The sequence below is a fragment of the Pseudochaenichthys georgianus genome, unplaced genomic scaffold, assembly GCF_902827115.2.
Source record: "Pseudochaenichthys georgianus unplaced genomic scaffold, fPseGeo1.2 scaffold_696_arrow_ctg1, whole genome shotgun sequence".
Lineage (NCBI taxonomy): Eukaryota > Metazoa > Chordata > Actinopteri > Perciformes > Channichthyidae > Pseudochaenichthys > Pseudochaenichthys georgianus.
The window spans coordinates 24,127-43,630 of record NW_027263250.1 but is presented as its reverse complement, the minus strand read 5'-3'; the positions used below and the strand labels follow the sequence as shown (position 1 = coordinate 43,630).

The following is a 19,504-nucleotide window of genomic DNA, read 5'->3' as shown; positions in this document are numbered from 1 at the left end:
GTGATGGTCAACAACATCTTCACAAGTATCTAAAGTCAGCAGAGATGGCTTCAGTACACACATCCTTTCCTCAAGTAGAAGTACAGATACTCGTGTTTAAAAATACTCTGGTGAAAGTAGAAGTACTGACTAAACTTCTTTACTCAAGTGAAAGTAAAGAGGCTTTGAAGTGTACTTCAGTAAAAAGTGGTCCCTCTTCTTTAGAGAAGACCAGGAAGTGATGGATACACGGATCATGTTCAAATCAATAGGCACGCAGTGACTCTAAAGAATAATGACCCAAACACACATTCAGACTAAAGGAACCAGCTGTTTGGAACATGAGAGAAGTAGAAAGTACAGGTATTTGGGTTCAACATGTAAGAAGTAGAAAGTACAGGTATTTGAGTTCAACATGTGAGAAGTAGAAAGTACAGGTATTTGGGTTCAACATGTAAGAAGTAGAAAGTACAGATATTTGAGTTCAACATGTGAGAAGTAGAAAGTACAGGTATTTGAGTTCAACATGTGAGAAGTAGAAAGTACAGGTATTTGAGTTCAACATGTAAGAAGTAGAAAGTACAGGTATTTGGGTTCAACATGTAAGAAGTAGAAAGTACAGGTATTTGGGTTCAACATGTGAGAAGTAGAAAGTACAGGTATTTGTGTTCAACATGTAAGAAGTAGAAAGTACAGGTATTTGGGTTCAACATGTAAGAAGTAGAAAGTACAGGTATTTGAGTTCAACATGTAAGAAGTAGGAAGTACAGGTATTTGAGTTCAACATGTGAGAAGTAGAAAGTACAGGTATTTGTGTTCAACATGTAAGAAGTAGAAAGTACAGGTATTTGAGTTCAACATGTAAGAAGTAGAAAGTACAGGTATTTGAGTTCAACATGTGAGAAGTAGAAAGTACAGGTATTTGAGTTCAACATGTAAGAAGTAGAAAGTACAGGTATTTGAGTTCAACATGTAAGAAGTAGAAAGTACAGGTATTTGAGTTCAACATGTAAGAAGTAGAAAGTACAGGTATTTGGGTTCAACATGTAAGAAGTAGAAAGTACAGGTATTTGGGTTCAACATGTAAGAAGTAGAAAGTACAGATATTTGGGTTCAACATGTAAGAAGTAGAAAGTACAGGTATTTGGGTTCAAAATGTAAGAAGTAGAAAGTACAGGTATTTGAGTTCAACATGTAAGAAGTAGAAAGTACAGGTATTTGGGTTCAACATGTAAGAAGTAGAAAGTACAGGTATTTGAGTTCAACATGTAAGAAGTAGAAAGTACAGGTATTTGAGTTCAACATGTAAGAAGTAGAAAGTACAGGTATTTGAGTTCAACATGTAAGAAGTAGAAAGTACAGGTATTAGTGTTCAACATGTGAGAAGTAGAAAGTACAGGTATTAGTGTTCAACATGTGAGAAGTAGAAAGTACAGGTATTTGAGTTCAACATGAGAGAAGTAAAAAGTCGTCAGAAAAATAAGTAGTGGAGTAAAGTACTGACACCAGAAAAATGTACTTAAGTACAGTAACAAAGTGTGTGTACTCCACTACTTCCCACCTCTGGATATATACGTGTATACAGTGTGTGTGAGATACTAAAGTGTGTGTGTATCTTCCAGGTGTCACCATGAGTGTGATCCTGGATTTGTCGTACGCTGTGTGCATCTGGATCTCTGCGGCCGTGGCCATCACCTACACCCTGATGGGGGGATTATACTCTGTGGCGTACACCGACGTTATTCAACTCACTCTCATTTTTGTCACCTCGGTAAATTGGTCACTGAGCTAGTCTGGATCCACACAAAACTAATTTGGTCAAACACATCTGGGTTCGTCTGGATTCACACAAAAGTCCTGTTATCTCTGTAGTTTTATTTGTATTTCCCAATCATCAAAACAAAAGACGTCCCCATCTGTCTCCTCTAAGTACAATACTCAACTCGGGTGCTTTACAAACAATAGTCAGGGTTCTGAATGGATGTCCAAAGACCTTTAAGTCCTTTAGGAGCTGCTCGGTGGTGCATGAAGCAACAATGGCCATCCTGTCGAGAACAAAAGTACCCGTATGTGGCCCCATAGAAGCGATTCTCTTGCTTAAGCCCCGCCTCCAATCCCCCTCTCTCCTCTCAGGCAAATATATGGAGAGAGAAAATGACTCTGGATTCGGCTTTTAGCACATTGTACAGCTTTGAGACCTTAATGATTGAAAAGTGTTGATTTAGCTCAAAATATCCACTGATTTACAGACGTGTCTTTCCCAATGTAAGTCAATGGGGCAAATTGTAGTCTGATGACAGTCAGAAGGTACGAAAGAGGATAAGGGCCACATGTGAATGTTTTTAGATATGACCGGAAGCGATTTATTTTATTAGTTCTGAGAAAAAGTCTAAACTACTCAAATAAAATGTAGCAACAAGTGACTGAAATGGAGTTCTGAGCAAAAAGTGAGAATAAAAAAAATTCTGAATTTCATTTTTACTGTCCGGTTGACTGCCGCGTTCACACTGCGGTACTTTTCCCACAAAGGTTCATGCGAACTTAGTTCATGATCGCGTTCACACCAAAAAGAGCCGGTACTAAAAGTAGTTCATGCGAACCTTTTTACCCCCTCGAAAGTCCCTGCTAGAGAGCAGGGACTTTCGAGCGGCTCTTTTTTGAGAAAAGAGTTATATTCCTGATTGGCTGGGCGGATTGCAAACCACGCCCCGTAAAACTCCCAAAAGGTTTTGTGAAGCCGCCATTTTATTATCCTCGCATTAGCATTATTAGCATTAGCATTATTAGCATTAGCCCAGCGCAGAAACGCAGAGAGACTAACTTATGGCAACACAAAATAAAACATGGGAGCGGTGGAGATGAGGAGGTGTCGGCGTTCTGGCGATTTACTCGGAAGGCTTCAGTAGAAGCTGCTGGGAGTCCCAGCAGCTTCTACTGAAGCCTTCCCCACTCCGGGGACTTCCGGCCGGGGACTTTGGGCGGCCTGAAGTGGTTTGCGGCCTGCCAGTAAACCCAAAGCAGAAGAAGAAGAAGAAGTGACGTCAGCGGCTTCATTTGCCTAATCCTCCCCCAGGGACTTTTTCTGGTGTGAACGCGATCTGTACTTAGTTCATGAGAACTAAAGAGTTCTCATGAACTAAGTTCGCATGAACCTTTGTGGGAAAAGTACCGCAGTGTGAACGCGGCTATGTAAACCATCTCTTCTTCTTCTGTGGTGTTCCTCTCCTCAGTGGCTGTGCGTCCCCTTCCTCCTGTATGTTGTATTTTATTGTCCAGTTGATTGAATGTAAACCAGCTCTTCTTCTGTGGTGTTCCTCTCTCTCCTCAGTGGCTGTGCGTCCCCTTCATCCTCACCAGTCCCTTCTCTGTTCCCATCACCTCCACCTCCTTCAACCACACCTTCCAGGCCCCATGGGTCGGCACGCTGACCGCAGACAAAGCCTGGAGGTGGATCGACATCTTTCTACTTTTGGTAAGGTAATGGATTTAATGCATGGAGACAAAAGGGAGCTCGACAAGTGAGGCGTGCACCAGTGAAATATACATGAGCTTGAAGGTAAGAGTAGCATGACCGAGTGGTGAAATGTAACTAACTGCTTTCCAGAACTCCATCTATGTAAATGTACTTAAGTATTTCCATCTGATGCTAGCACGTTGGGCTACTGAGGTTGTTTTACATGTGCTATATACATAAATAAAGATTGAGATTGAGTTAAGGGTCATGAATCTTTCCGTGTGCTTATTTCTCTGTCGTATGAAGAGTATCGGAGACCTCGGTTTCCAGGACTTCCACCAGAGGACGTTATCGGCCTCTTCCTCCACCACGGCTAAGCTGCGATGCTACGCTGCGGCTTTTCTCATTCCCACGTTTGGAATTCCTCCAGTGATCATCGGGGCAGTGGCTGCTTCCACAGGTGATTTAGATGTGTTGTTCAACATGTGAGAAGTAGAAAGTACAGGTATTTGAGTTCAACATGTGAGAAGTAGAAAGTACAGGTATTTGAGTTCAACATGTGAGAAGTAGAAAGTACAGGTATTTGAGTTCAACATGAGAGAAGTAGAAAGTACAGGTATTTGAGTTCAACATGTGAGAAGTAGAAAGTACAGGTATTTGTGTTCAACATGTGAGAAGTAGAAAGTACAGGTATTTGAGTTCAACATGAGAGAAGTAGAAAGTACAGGTATTTGAGTTCAACATGAGAGAAGTAGAAAGTACAGGTATTTGAGTTCAACATGAGAGAAGTAGAAAGTACAGGTATTTGAGTTCAACATGTAAGAAGTAGAAAGTACAGGTATTTGAGTTCAACATGAGAGAAGTAGAAAGTACAGGTATTTGAGTTCAACATGTGAGAAGTAGAAAGTACAGGTATTTGAGTTCAACATGTGAGAAGTAGAAAGTACAGGTATTTGAGTTCAACATGTAAGAAGTAGAAAGTACAGGTATTTGATGTTCAACATGTGAGAAGTAGAAAGTACAGGTATTTGAGTTCAACATGAGAGAAGTAGAAAGTACAGGTATTTGAGTTCAACATGTGAGAAGTAGAAAGTACAGGTATTTGAGTTCAACATGTAAGAAGTAGAAAGTACAGGTATTTGAGTTCAACATGAGAGAAGTAGAAAGTACAGGTATTTGAGTTCAACATGTGAGAAGTAGAAAGTACAGGTATTTGTGTTCAACATGTGAGAAGTAGAAAGTACAGGTATTTGTGTTCAACATGTGAGAAGTAGAAAGTACAGGTATTTGTGTTCAACATGTAAGAAGTAGAAAGTACAGGTATTTGAGTTCAAAGAAGTAGAAAGTACAGGTATTTGAGTTCAACATGTGAGAAGTAGAAAGTACAGGTATTTGAGTTCAACATGTAAGAAGTAGAAAGTACAGGTATTTGAGTTCAACATGTGAGAAGTAGAAAGTACAGGTATTTGAGTTCAACATGTAAGAAGTAGAAAGTACAGGTATTTGAGTTCAACATGTAAGAAGTAGAAAGTACAGGTATTTGAGTTCAACATGTAAGAAGTAGAAAGTACAGGTATTTGAGTTCAACATGAGAGAAGTAGAAAGTACAGGTATTTGAGTTCAACATGTAAGAAGTAGAAAGTACAGGTATTTGAGTTCAACATGTAAGAAGCAGAAAGTACAGGTATTTGAGTTCAACATGTGAGAAGTAGAAAGTACAGGTATTTGTGTTCAACATGTAAGAAGTAGAAAGTACAGGTATTTGAGTTCAACATGTAAGAAGTAGAAAGTACAGGTATTTGAGTTCAACATGTGAGAAGTAGAAAGTACAGGTATTTGAGTTCAACATGTAAGAAGTAGAAAGTACAGGTATTTGAGTTCAACATGTAAGAAGTAGAAAGTACAGGTATTTGAGTTCAACATGTGAGAAGTAGAAAGTACAGGTATTTGAGTTCAACATGTAAGAAGTAGAAAGTACAGGTATTTGAGTTCAACATGTGAGAAGTAGAAAGTACAGGTATTTGTGTTCAACATGTAAGAAGTAGAAAGTACAGGTATTTGTGTTCAACATGTAAGAAGTAGAAAGTACAGGTATTTGAGTTCAACATGAGAGAAGTAGAAAGTACAGGTATTTGAGTTCAACATGTAAGAAGTAGAAAGTACAGGTATTTGTGTTCAACATGTAAGAAGTAGAAAGTACAGGTATTTGTGTTCAACATGTAAGAAGTAGAAAGTACAGGTATTTGAGTTCAACATGTAAGAAGTAGAAAGTACAGGTATTTGAGTTCAACATGTGAGAAGTAGAAAGTACAGGTATTTGTGTTCAACATGTAAGAAGTAGAAAGTACAGGTATTAGTGTTCAACATGTAAGAAGTAGAAAGTACAGGTATTAGTGTTCAACATGTAAGAAGTAGAAAGTACAGGTATTTGAGTTCAACATGTAAGAAGTAGAAAGTACAGGTATTTGAGTTCAACATGTAAGAAGTAGAAAGTACAGGTATTTGAGTTCAACATGTGAGAAGTAGAAAGTACAGGTATTTGAGTTCAACATGAGAGAAGTAGAAAGTACAGGTATTTGAGTTCAACATGTGAGAAGTAGAAAGTACAGGTATTTGAGTTCAACATGTAAGAAGTAGAAAGTACAGGTATTAGTGTTCAACATGTAAGAAGTAGAAAGTACAGGTATTTGAGTTCAACATGTAAGAAGTAGAAAGTACAGGTATTTGAGTTCAACATGTAAGAAGTAGAAAGTACAGGTATTTGAGTTCAACATGTGAGAAGTAGAAAGTACAGGTATTTGAGTTCAACATGAGAGAAGTAGAAAGTACAGGTATTTGAGTTCAACATGTAAGAAGTAGAAAGTACAGGTATTTGAGTTCAACATGTAAGAAGTAGAAAGTACAGGTATTTGTGTCAAAGTAATAAGTAGTGGAGTAAAGTAGTGATACCAGAGAAATGTACTTAAGTACAGAAACAAAGTATTTGAACTACTGGCTCTAATGGTTTTATGTTTCCGCAGACTGGAACAAGACTTCCTACGGTCTTCCGACTCCCTTTGAACGAGGTCAGACCGGTTTGATTTTACCGCTCTCCCTGCAGTACCTCACCCCTCCATACATCTCCGTCATCGGCATCGGAGCCGTAGCGGCCGCCGTGATGTCATCAACTGACTCCGCCCTCCTTTCTGCGGCCTCCATCTTCTCCTCCAATATCTACTCCAAGATCCTGAGGACACAGGTAATAAGCTAGTGAATTGACCACAGTCTGATTGTATAGAAGTAACAATAACACACTCAATATTTCACAGAACCGCTTTAAAACACTCTTTACACATGTTATGGTACAGTTTTTGTACATACCTGATAAAAGGGGAGAATTATGACAAGAGGCAAAGTTAGGTTTCACTTGCCGGAACTTTACTCGAGTGAGGAAAGTGCCGCGAAACCCCCCAAGATATGTGTGCGGAGGTATATTGAACTGAACTTTCTCTCCGGTTACTAGTAGCAGGCTATCAATTTTGATTTGGATATACTTTATAATCCCCGTGGGGAATTTGTTCTCTGCATTTGACCCATCCTAGTGTTAGGAGCAGTGGGCTGCCATTTTGAACGGCGCCCGGGGAGCAGTGTAGGGAACGGTGCCTTGCTCAGGGACACCTCGGTAGCACTTGGTCTTGCCGGGACTTGAACTGGTGACCTTCCAGTTGCCAAGCCAAGTCCCTATCGACTTCGCCACCACCGCCCCATCAATGCACCATACCCACCTGTCACAAGTACAGTCTGAGTGTATAGAAGTATACAAGAAAATGACCCTGTACATTTCACTTGATTTATTACTTCAGGAGGCTTTGCTGACTTTTCCATGGTCTCAATCATTAATTTCACGTTTTTTCAATGGAGTGGGGCAGGAATGAGTCCTAAATGTTCCACTTCCTGTTCCCTCGTCTTGAAGTCAATGGTTTCCTGAATGTGTATTTGGTTGTGATCCTGAAATAATGTCTGTGGTTATTATACAAGCTGAAGAGATTTTAACGTTTTGTTCTAAGACATATAATACGTCATTAAATCCCCACTGGTGGATTTAAAACAGAGGTTGCTCACAAGTGTCTAAATGAGACGACTAAACATCATCACACCCAACATTAGCCTCCTTTAGCTTAGCGGTGGTGACGTGAAGTCATGTGACCGTGCTGTAGTTCCTTTATAGGCCAACATTAGCCGCCTTTAGCTTAGCGGTGGTGACGTGAAGTCATGTGACCGTGCTGTAGTTCCTTTATAGCCCAACATTAGCCACCTTTAGCTTAGCGGTGGTGACGTGAAGTCATGTGACCGTGCTGTAGTTCCTTTATAGCCCAACATTAGCCACCTTTAGCTTAGCGGTGGTGACGTGAAGTCATGTGACCGTGCTGTAGTTCCTTTATAGCCCAACATTAGCCGCCTTTAGCTTAGCGGTGGTGACGTGAAGTCATGTGACCGTGCTGTAGTTCCTTTATAGCCCAACATTAGCCGCCTTTAGCTTAGCGGTGGTGACGTGAAGTCATGTGACCGTACTATAGTTCCTTTATAGCCCAACATTAGCCGCCTTTAGCTTAGCGGTGGTGACGTGAAGTCATGTGACCGTGCTGTAGTTCCTTTATAGCCCAACATTAGCCGCCTTTAGCTTAGCGGTGGTGACGTGAAGTCATGTGACCGTACTATAGTTCCTTTATAGCCCAACATTAGCCGCCTTTAGCTTAGCGGTGGTGACGTGAAGTCATGTGACCGTACTATAGTTCCTTTATAGCCCAACATTAGCCGCCTTTAGCTTAGCGGTGGTGACAGGAAGTCATGTGACCGTACTATAGTTCCTTTATAGCCCAACATTAGCCGCCTTTAGCTTAGCGGTGGTGACAGGAAGTTGTGTGACCAGTCTACAGTTTATGGTTTTGTTCTTAGGTGGGACAATGAAGGAATCTTGTGAAACTAGGAAGCAAAAAAGAGAGGTTAGCACAGACATATCAACATTTTTCTTATTTCTTTTCTGTTTTCTCCTCAATGTAGGCGTCAGAAAACGAGATCCGGTGGGTGATTCGTATTTCGGTGGTTTTATTCGGGCTTGCCGGCACATCGCTCACCTTCCTGCACACGGGTGTCATGGCGTTCTGGATCCTAGGCGGAGAAATCGCCTACATCTTGATGTTTCCACAGCTGGTCTGTGTGCTTTTCTTCAACATATCCAACGGCTACGGAGCCACTGTTGGCTTCCTGGGATCGTTTATTTTAAAACTCCTGAGTGGAGAGCCTTTGCTAGGAATACGTCCTGCCATTCATTTCCCAGGATGCACCTTGGAGGACGGTGTTTACGTCCAGTATTTCCCCATCAGGACCGTCTCTATGCTGGTTGCTTTTACCTTAATATTGCTGGTGTCCTACCTGACTTCTGTGCTCTTCAACAAAGGACTAATACCTCAGAAGTGGGACGTTTTTCAAGTTAAGGGTCCACTCCAAATCCCAACAAATGTCGCTACCACTAATGGAAACCACAACTCAGTACCGCCGTGTGAGAATGGAGACGTCTCAGATCCCATGCTGGAATCAAAATTATAAAATTAGCCAAACTTCTCATGCTGTTTTGGAAACCGGACACTAAAAAACTGTATACCTCACTTAAAAACACGAATATACCTCATCATCTTGTAAAGGTTACTCGTTATGTGTACTGGAGGGTATGCACACGTTTCTGTTTTGCTTTTGCTTCATTAAACGTCTTTGACGCCCTTACATCTCCCCACAATACTCCCGTCACTGGTTGGGGGTTACCAGCAGGGATACAGGGAGACAACACATCAAACAACAATATTACGAAGCATGGGTGCTCTTAGTCCATGTGCTGTACTAGAACTTAACTGAAACAAAAGAGCATATAGTGTTTGTCGTAAAAGGATCAGATTGTGTTTCTGCTTTTTTAAACTGTAGTATGTGCTCATGTGTTTCACTGTTGTTGTATCGGCTACTGCCTGCTTCAAAAACATCCAATTGTTATTTCTCATATTTATTTGATTGCATTTGATATTGAGGTAATCTCAAAGTAATCAGGTTACATTACTTTTATATTGTGAGATTAGGTTACTGAGGTTACTGCTTTGTCTTTGGGATGTGTTCCGTTTGTTTTCTAAATACTGTTTGTATCCAGTGTTATGAATGATTGTAAATGAGAGAGATGCAGCTGAAGACAGAGGGACGTTTCTCCGTCTCAGTTTAATCTCTTTGTCGGCGGTGTTACAACCACGTCTAAATCCGTACTCCACTGGAGCTACACTTAATATGAATTTCCCTCCATCCCAAAATAGACAATGCCCCACATGTTCTGCCTGAATCCCTCCTCCAGCCGCCCTTTGGCCGTGGTGACTTCCTGCCTGAGTCCTTGCAGCAGAGTTTTGGATGAGCTGCAAGCGGAGAGGGACTCTCAGTAATCTACTGGTGATGAACATTTTGAGACATCCATTTGTCTCAAATATCATCATGTTCAGATCAGAGGTCTCACGGAGCGTCCACACTACAGCTTCAAAACAAGCTTGGAGCTGGGCGTGTCTGGAGCTTGGGGATTTTATTCAAGCAACACGACCAACAACCAATCACATGAATGTCCCGCCCCCGACATACAAAGCAAAAAACCCCGGGACTTTATGGGAGCAATATATATATATATAAAATCCCCAAACAGGCGAAAACCCACCAGTTCCCCCACTGTCTCTGCCACCTCCCTCCATGCCTGGCTCCTCCGGTTTGTATCCCGGTAGGTGAAGAGGGTCTGGTCATACAAAACTGGGTGGTTGCTATGGCGATAGTTAGTTTCTCCTCCGACTTTTTTTGAAATATAGAAATGAACGGCGGGATATCTCTCCCAGCTTAGACGCGGTTTGATTGGCTACGGCTTCAGCTGTCAGATTTTCAGAAATGGGATTTGATTGGCTGGCGCTGGCTACAATGTTCAACTTCTGACGCCGGAGACGGACCGCTCTGCTACCCACAATTCAGTTCGGCGAAAAAGCGAGGCAACGTGACGTCACTCCATTCAAAGTGAATGGAGTGACGTCACCCCATTGAAAGTGAATGGGCAGATTGGAGTTTTCGACGCTGTCGACGCTGTAGTGTGGACGGGCCGTAACCAAGAAGAGCGTGGCTTTGACGTAAGTCCATACCCAGAGATGACTTCATAACTCGAACCCTTCAAAGTTCCCCTGACGATGAGATAAGGAAGTGACGTTTGAGGCACAACCTGCAGACTGAAGCTTCAGGTTGTTAAAAAGCATGCGTTGCTGCTCGTACATACGTTGTGTACTCAGAGGGCTCCAGCCTCCCTCCAGGCCGTCCCCCAGTTTCCCCACCGCTGAAGTCTAACCAAGAAGAGCGTGGCTCTGACGTAAGTCCGAACCCAAAGATTACCTGGTAACCCCAACTCTTCAAAGTTTCCACTGACGATGAGATAAAGATGTCGTGTTTTCGGTCCACCAATGAGACGCTGTTGCTGTGGTGTCAGTGTTTGCACAACACTCACGAGGAAACAAAGTCTCCTTTCACCCCGGGGACACACATCTATGTATAAAACACATCAACATGTGCATTTTGCAGTATAGATGACCTTTAAAAACATATATATCCACCTCATCATCTGGTAAACGGTACTCCTTACGTACTGGAGGGTCTGCACACATGTAGCTGTTTTGTTTTTGCTTCATCGAACGTCTTTGAGTCGAGCAAAAGTCCAACTGGTCCTGAGCATCCTTAAGTGTTCCCTCAATGCTCCCTTCACTGGTTTACAGTAGCTTCCGGACACTGGGACAGGCCTACAGTTCAGGACTGGGTTAAACCATTGGGATACAGGGGGACAATACTTCAGCACACTATATATCACGAAGCACAGGCTTCGGGTGCTCGTAATCCATGGACTGTATGAACTACAAAAGAGCAGATAGTGTTCGTTGGGAGAGGATCAGATTGTATTTCTGTTTTTTAAACTGTAGAATGTGCTCATGTGTTTCACTGTTGGTTTAAAGGCTACTGCCTGCTTCGTGAAAGGAAGGTTTTCCTATGAATACAATCATTTCTGATCCTACATGTCTTTCTTTCTTCTTTGCTAAGGTCACATCGTTCTGTCGTCTTACAGAATACACATATTGAGGTAATCCCAAAGTAATCAGGTTACATTACTGTTATATTGTGGGACTCAGATTAGGTTACTAAGGTTACTCGTATGTGTTCCTTAAGTTTGTTTTGTAAATACTGTTGGTATCCAGTGTTATGAATGATTGTAAATGAGAGAGATGCAGCTGAAGACAGAGACTTTTCTCCGTCTCAGTTTAATCTCTTTTTAGGCGTTGTTACAACCACTTCTAAATCCGTACTGCACTGGAGCTAAACTTAATACATTAATACAAAGTTTCCTTCCATCCCAACAGAGACATTCGGTGGGTCTAGACTCCCCTCATCTCACCAGAGAGCCTCAGGAACATCCAACAGTTAGAATCAGTTTTAATACATCTAATAAAACCGTTATTCACCAGTTGATGCTGAACACTAACACAGTCCTTCCTCAGCGCGCTTCATGTTCTGGTGACACTAGTGGAAAGGGACGTCGTTCATGCACTATTTTATCAATCAATCAATCAATGTTTATTTATAGCCCAATATCACACATGGTACATCTGTCTCAGTGGACTTCACAGTGTGTACAGAATATCAGTATGACGATACAACACCCTCTGTCCTTAGACCCTCTGTCCTTATACCCTCTGTCCTTAGACCCTCTGTCCTTAGACCCTCTGTCCTCAGACCCTCTGTCCTTAGACTCTCTGTCCTTAGACCCTCTGTCCTCAGACCCTCTGTCCTTAGACCCTCTGTCCTTAGACTCTCTGTCCTTAGACCCTCTGTCCTTAGACTCTCTGTCCTTAGACCCTCACATCGTACAAGGAAACACTTCCGGAGAAACCCCACAGTTTAAAGGGAACATGGAGAAACCTCAGGGAGAGCAACAGAGGAGGGATCCCTCTCCCAGGACGGACAGACGTGCAATAGATGCCGTGTGTAAATTGAAAAGATAATACATTTGCAACATAGGTAGTCCAGATGTTTGGAAATGCATGTGTGTATAATAGGAAGATGAATCCACGAGGACATCCATCCAGGACCGATGATCCAGGACCACAGCCACGACTCAAGATCCAGGACACAGGACCGCAGGATCATCCATGACTCCGGATCCCGGTGTATATAGACTAGGGCTGTCAGTCGATTCAAATAGTTAATCGCGATTAATCGCAAATTAATCGCACATTTTTTATCTGTTCTAAATGTACCTTAGAGGAATATTTTTCAAGTTTGTAATACTCTTATCAACATGAGTGGACAAATATGCTTTATGCTAATGTTTATTATCATTTGAACAATGACAAATATTCTCATGAATATTAAACACAACAACCTCTGAACATTACAAATATTCGCCTCAATTCAACCTGGAACCTCTCTCATACAATACAAATGGTGTGTGTGTGTGTGTGTGTGTGTGTGTGTGTGTGTGTGTGTGTGTGTGTGTGTGTGTGTGTGTGTGTGTGTGTGTGTGTGTGTGTGTGTGCGTGTGCGTGTGCGTGCGTGCGTGTGTGTGATCGTTGGAGCTATGTGCAACTCAAGGCATATGCTCGAACGGGAGCTGCCTGGACGCTGCAATCATGTTGCTGCAATCATGAGTGTGCTGACTTCTCGTACAATGTACCCCTGTCTGGCTTCCTGCATCAAGTCAAGTGCTCGGCGCAGTTGTGTGGATGGAGCGCTCCTCTGTTTTCATTTAAACAGCTCCTTATATCCGTTAGCGCAGCTAGCTAGCACCCGATGCTAACAACAACAATAGCCGCGTTCACACTGCGGTACGGTAATGCACGTAAGGTCTCTCTCTCGCTCGCTCGGGCCACACAAACACACATCCTCCCGGTCCTCCAGATGGCCAGTCGGTGCCTGCCGGTGAGCGTGGAAGTGTGGTCTGCCACAAGCGGGCGGCAGGAGCGGGGCTGTCAGCATCAGCTTGTAGATGGTATTTTAAAGTCGATGCGCTCTGAAACAACGGGGCGGCCGAGGAAAAAAAATACACATGCGTTAATCGCGTTAAAATAATTAGTGGCGTTAATTTATTTTTGCGTTAACGCGTTATTAACGCGTTAACTTGACAGCCCTAATATAGACACCAATTTATTTTATCTGTTCTATTAGTCTATGTCCTATATATATATATATATTAGGGGTGTAACGGTTCACAAACATTTCGGTTCGGTACGTACCTCGGTTTTTTGGTCACGGTTCGGTTCGGTACGTTTTCGGTACAGCAGAATTTTTTTTCACAAAACAAAACATATATATATATATTTTATTATTATTATTAAACTGTGAATAATGTATTCACTCAAAAATACAAAATATAATAAAATGAACATTAAGGTGCAGCATTTCGATGAACTGAAATAATCTGTATCTGAACTGTACTGTACTAGTACCTGAGCAGCCAGCTTGACATTAGGACTTGCTTGTCATTGTATCTTCATGTTGTTTAAAGAAAGATGAACTTGTCCACATGGCTGCTGAAAGGGCAGATCTGCTGGCACTAGCAACGTCTCCTGCTGTGGAGAGCACCCTCTCGCTAGGGACAGAGGTAGCACAGCCAGGTAGCGCTTTGCTACCATGGCAACATAAGCATACTTGGCGTTTGTAATAGCTTTGGCTCGGTCTGAACTCTCTGCGAGTGGTGGAGGCTACATGCTAGCGGGAGTTGGGTTTGCACTTCAGTCTTTTTTCTTTTGGTACCGGTGATATTCACGTTCGGGTGATGCCTTTTCAAGAGTGTGCAAGTTTGATGTATTGCCAGCCGCGTAACCAATTTTAGTTGAACAATGCCGACAGCTTTGGTTCAGTCCACCTGTCTTTGTCCGTCATCCTTGTACGTAACTGCGAAACCAAAATGTTCCCAAACCGGAGACTTCAATGATGCTGGAGGATTTTCGAGCTCAACTTTATCTGCGTTCGCCATTTCGACAGTTCCTCAAATTACCGACTAAATTTGAACGCATCCCTCTGACCAGCTCTCATAGCATGCCTCTCGTCCAATGAAATGACTTGCTCGCTCTATGACGCGATGAAACCAATGGGAGCAAATTACTCTGAATGCTGGGACGCAGCACCTCAGATTACTTCCAAGAAGTTGTTCACGTTCTCAATTTTTTACGTTTAACGTTATATTCGTTCGGTACACTTCGGTACACACGTGTACCGAACCGAAGGGCCCGTACCGAATAATTTCGGTACGGGTACGTGTACCGTTACACCCCTAATATATATATATATATATATATATATATTCATGTTGCTCTGTTGGAGGAGCCTGTGTTTTGAGACATCCATTTGTGGATATCCTGGAGGCATGCAGTTCAAAATGGAAACTGATGTTGTGTTTACGGATGATGTGGTCAAGTGGGAGCATGTAAACAGGAAAGAGAAGTGGACCCAGCACTGATCCTTGGGGTACCACCTCTTTACCCTCTTAGTGCAGCATTTACCAATTTACAGCCATTCATAGAGAGGCTGCCATACAAGGAGCCCACTGCTCAGAGAAACTAACATCCACACATCGGCCATCGGGAGCAGCTCGGGGTCAAGTATCTTGCTCAATTTACATCAGGATCAAACCCCCAACCCTTCCATTGGTAGAAACCTCTCTACCTCACAGCCCCAGTCCCCCAAACTGGGGTCTGGACCCCCTCAACTCTAACCATCAGATCAATGTCTTCCTGTGCAGCAAACTCAAGATATCAACACGTTCAGATCAGAAGACACGAAGAGCGTGGCTTTGAGGTAAGTCCAAACCCAGAGATGACTTGATAACTCTAACCCTTCAGAGTTTCCACTGACGATGAGATAAAGATGTCATGTTTTTCGGTCCACCAATGAGACGCTGTCGCTGAGGGTTCAGATCTTAGGAAGAGGAGTCAGTGTTTGCACAACACTCTCGAGGAAACCTCCGACATATCTTTAAATGTATACGTAAAATGATGTTTAAAATAAATGAAGATACTCTCTGTACTCTTAAAGGCACAATGTCAGCAGGTCAGGTCCTCAGCAGTTCTGGAGCCCTCTCTCATCTGTGGCCCGTCTGGTCAGCTGCTGCAAAAGATCAGTCCTAGACTTCTTATGAGAGTTCGACCTCCTCCAGCTCCCTAGGACTCATATCAAAATAATGTTTGACATGTATGTTCTGTAACATCCCAGCGAGGTGGTTCCCTCTCATCTCTAAGTGAGAGAGCCCTCCTAGATGCTGGCGACAAATGATCAGATAACTCTTCTCTTTGATATGAGTGTCTATTATTAACCATCACTCAACAGAGCGTCTATAAAGGGACTGTGTGAGACTGACCGTTGAGAGGCCGACCAAGCAAGGAGGCAGAGGCAGAGAGTTCAAATAGAACCCGGTGTGGGCACATAGTCACCAGCCTCAATATGACTATGACTGCCTAAATACACACACATTAATCAATCAACAAGACACAGGTGAGGGGGGAGGAGACAACACAGGGCACCAGGGGAACACAATCAACAAGACACAGGTGAGGGGGGAGGAGACAACACAGGGCACCAGGTGAACACAATCAACAAGACACAGGTGAGGGGGAGGAGACAACACAGGGCACCAGGTGAACACAATCAACAAGACACAGGTGAGGGGGGAGGAGACAACACAGGGCACCAGGTGAACACATCAACAAGTCACAGGTGAGGGGGGAGGAGATAACACAGGGCACCAGGTGAACACAATCAACAAGACACAGGTGAGGGGGGAGGAGACAACACAGGGCACCAGGTGAACACAATCAACAAGACACAGGTGAGGGGGGGAGACAACACAGGGCACCAGGTGAACACAATCAACAAGACACAGGTGAGGGGGGAGGAGACAACACAGGGCACCAGGTGAACACAATCAACAAGACACAGGTGAGGGGGGAGGAGACAACACAGGGCACCAGGTGAACACAATCAACAAGACACAGGTGAGGGGGGGAGACAACACAGGGCACCAGGTGAACACAATCAACAAGACACAGGTGAGGGGGGGAGACAACACAGGGCACCAGGTGAACACAATCAACAAGACACAGGTGAGGGGGGAGGAGACAACACAGGGCACCAGGTGAACACAATCAACAAGACACAGGTGAGGGGGGAGGAGACAACACAGGGCACCAGGTGAACACAATCAACAAGACACAGGTGAGGGGGGAGGAGACAACACAGGGCACCAGGTGAACACAATCAACAAGACACAGGTGAGGGGGGAGGAGACAACACAGGACACCAGGCGAACACAATCAACAAGACACAGGTGAGGGGGGAGGAGACAACACAGGGCACCAGGCGAACACAATCAACAAGACACAGGTGAGGGGGGAGGAGACAACACAGGGCACCAGGCGAACACAATCAACAAGACACAGGTGAGGGGGGAGGAGACAACACAGGACACCAGGCGAACACAATCAACAAGACACAGGTGAGGGGGGAGGAGACAACACAGGGCACCAGGCGAACACAATCAACAAGACACAGGTGAGGGGGGAGGAGACAACACAGGGCACCAGGCGAACACAATCAACAAGACACAGGTGAGGGGGGAGGAGACAACACAGGGCACCAGGTGAACACAATCAACAAGACACAGGTGAGGGGGGAGGAGACAACACAGGACACCAGGCGAACACAATCAACAAGACACAGGTGAGGGGGGAGGAGACAACACAGGGCACCAGGTGAACACAATCAACAAGACACAGGTGAGGGGGGAGGAGACAACACAGGACACCAGGTGAACACAATCAACAAGACACAGGTGAGGGGGGAGGAGACAACACAGGGCACCAGGCGAACACAATCAACAAGACACAGGTGAGGGGGAGGAGACAACACAGGGCACCAGGTGAACACAATCAACAAGACACAGGTGAGGAGGAAGGAGACAACACAGGGCACCAGGTGAACACAATCAACAAGACACAGGTGAACACAATCAACAAGACACAGGTGAGGAGGGAGGAGACAACACAGGGCACCAGGTGAACACAATCAACAAGACACAGGTGAGGGGGGAGGAGACAACACAGGGCACCAGGCGAACAGAATCAACAAGACACAGGTGAGGGGGAGGAGACAACACAGGGCACCAGGTGAACACAATCAACAAGACACAGGTGAGGGGGGAGGAGACAACACAGGGCACCAGGTGAACACAATCAACAAGACACAGGTGAGGGGGGAGGAGACAACACAGGGCACCAGGTGAACACAATCAACAAGACACAGGTGAGGGGGGAGGAGACAACACAGGGCACCAGGTGAACACAATCAACAAGACACAGGTGAGGGGGGAGGAGACAACACAGGGCACCAGGTGAACACAATCAACAAGACACAGGTGAGGGGGGAGGAGACAACACAGGACACCAGGCGAACACAATCAACAAGACACAGGTGAGGGGGGAGGAGACAACACAGGGCACCAGGCGAACACAATCAACAAGACACAGGTGAGGGGGGAGGAGACAACACAGGGCACCAGGCGAACACAATCAACAAGACACAGGTGAGGGGGGAGGAGACAACACAGGGCACCAGGTGAACACAATCAACAAGACACAGGTGAGGGGGGAGGAGACAACACAGGACACCAGGCGAACACAATCAACAAGACACAGGTGAGGGGGGAGGAGACAACACAGGGCACCAGGTGAACACAATCAACAAGACACAGGTGAGGGGGGAGGAGACAACACAGGACACCAGGCGAACACAATCAACAAGACACAGGTGAGGGGGGAGGAGACAACACAGGGCACCAGGTGAACACAATCAACAAGACACAGGTGAGGGGGGAGGAGACAACACAGGGCACCAGGTGAACACAATCAACAAGACACAGGTGAGGAGGGAGGAGACAACACAGGGCACCAGGTGAACACAATCAACAAGACACAGGTGAGGGGGGAGGAGACAACACAGGACACCAGGCGAACACAATCAACAAGACACAGGTGAGGGGGGAGGAGACAACACAGGGCACCAGGTGAACACAATCAACAAGACACAGGTGAGGGGGGAGGAGACAACACAGGACACCAGGCGAACACAATGAACAAGACACAGGTGAGGGGGGAGGAGACAACACAGGGCACCAGGTGAACACAATCAACAAGACACAGGTGAGGGGGGAGGAGACAACACAGGACACCAGGCGAACACAATCAACAAGACACAGGTGAGGGGGGAGGAGACAACACAGGGCACCAGGTGAACACAATCAACAAGACACATGTGAGGGGGGAGGAGACAACACAGGGCACCAGGTGAACACAATCAACAAGACACAGGTGAGAGGGAAGGAGACAACACAGGGCACCAGGCGAACACAATCAACAAGACACAGGTGAGGGGGGAGGAGACAACACAGGGCACCAGGTGAACACAATCAACAAGACACAGGTGAGGGGGAAGGAGACAACACAGGGCACCAGGCGAACACAATCAACAAGACACAGGTGAGGGGGAGGAGACAACACAGGGCACCAGGTGAACACAATCAACAAGACACAGGTGAGGGGGGAGGAGACAACACAGGGCACCAGGTGAACACAATCAACAAGACACAGGTGAGGAGGGAGGAGACAACACAGGGCACCAGGTGAACACAATCAACAAGACACAGGTGAGGGGGGAGGAGACAACACAGGGCACCAGGTGAACACAATCAACAAGACACAGGTGAGGGGGGAGGAGACAACACAGGGCACCAGGTGAACACAATCAACAAGACACAGGTGAGGGGGGAGGAGACAACACAGGGCACCAGGTGAACACAATCAACAAGACACAGGTGAGGGGGGAGGAGACAACACAGGGCACCAGGTGAACACAATCAACAACACTGAAGCTACACAACCCGATAAGGAGGCCGAGATCTATGGGCCCAGAGATCACCTCAGTGACGGACTGAGAAATTGCAAT

The 19,504-nt window shown here is 44.8% G+C and overlaps 1 protein-coding gene across 1 annotated transcript in view; it reads left to right on the top strand.

The window, feature by feature from the left end:
• The window catches only part of LOC117443886 (high-affinity choline transporter 1-like), a 17,575-nt gene extending 6,085 nt beyond the window's left edge, over positions 1-11,490 (top strand). Inside the window, exons 3-7 of the mRNA XM_071202666.1 lie at positions 1,584-1,750; positions 3,308-3,451; positions 3,740-3,893; positions 6,454-6,671; positions 8,474-11,490. Of these exons, the coding sequence (XP_071058767.1) occupies positions 1,584-1,750; positions 3,308-3,451; positions 3,740-3,893; positions 6,454-6,671; positions 8,474-9,019 (1,229 nt within the window). The 3' untranslated portion in view covers positions 9,020-11,490. The remainder of the gene's footprint in view (positions 1-1,583; positions 1,751-3,307; positions 3,452-3,739; positions 3,894-6,453; positions 6,672-8,473) is intronic.
• Positions 11,491-19,504: the final 8,014 nt, after the last annotated feature.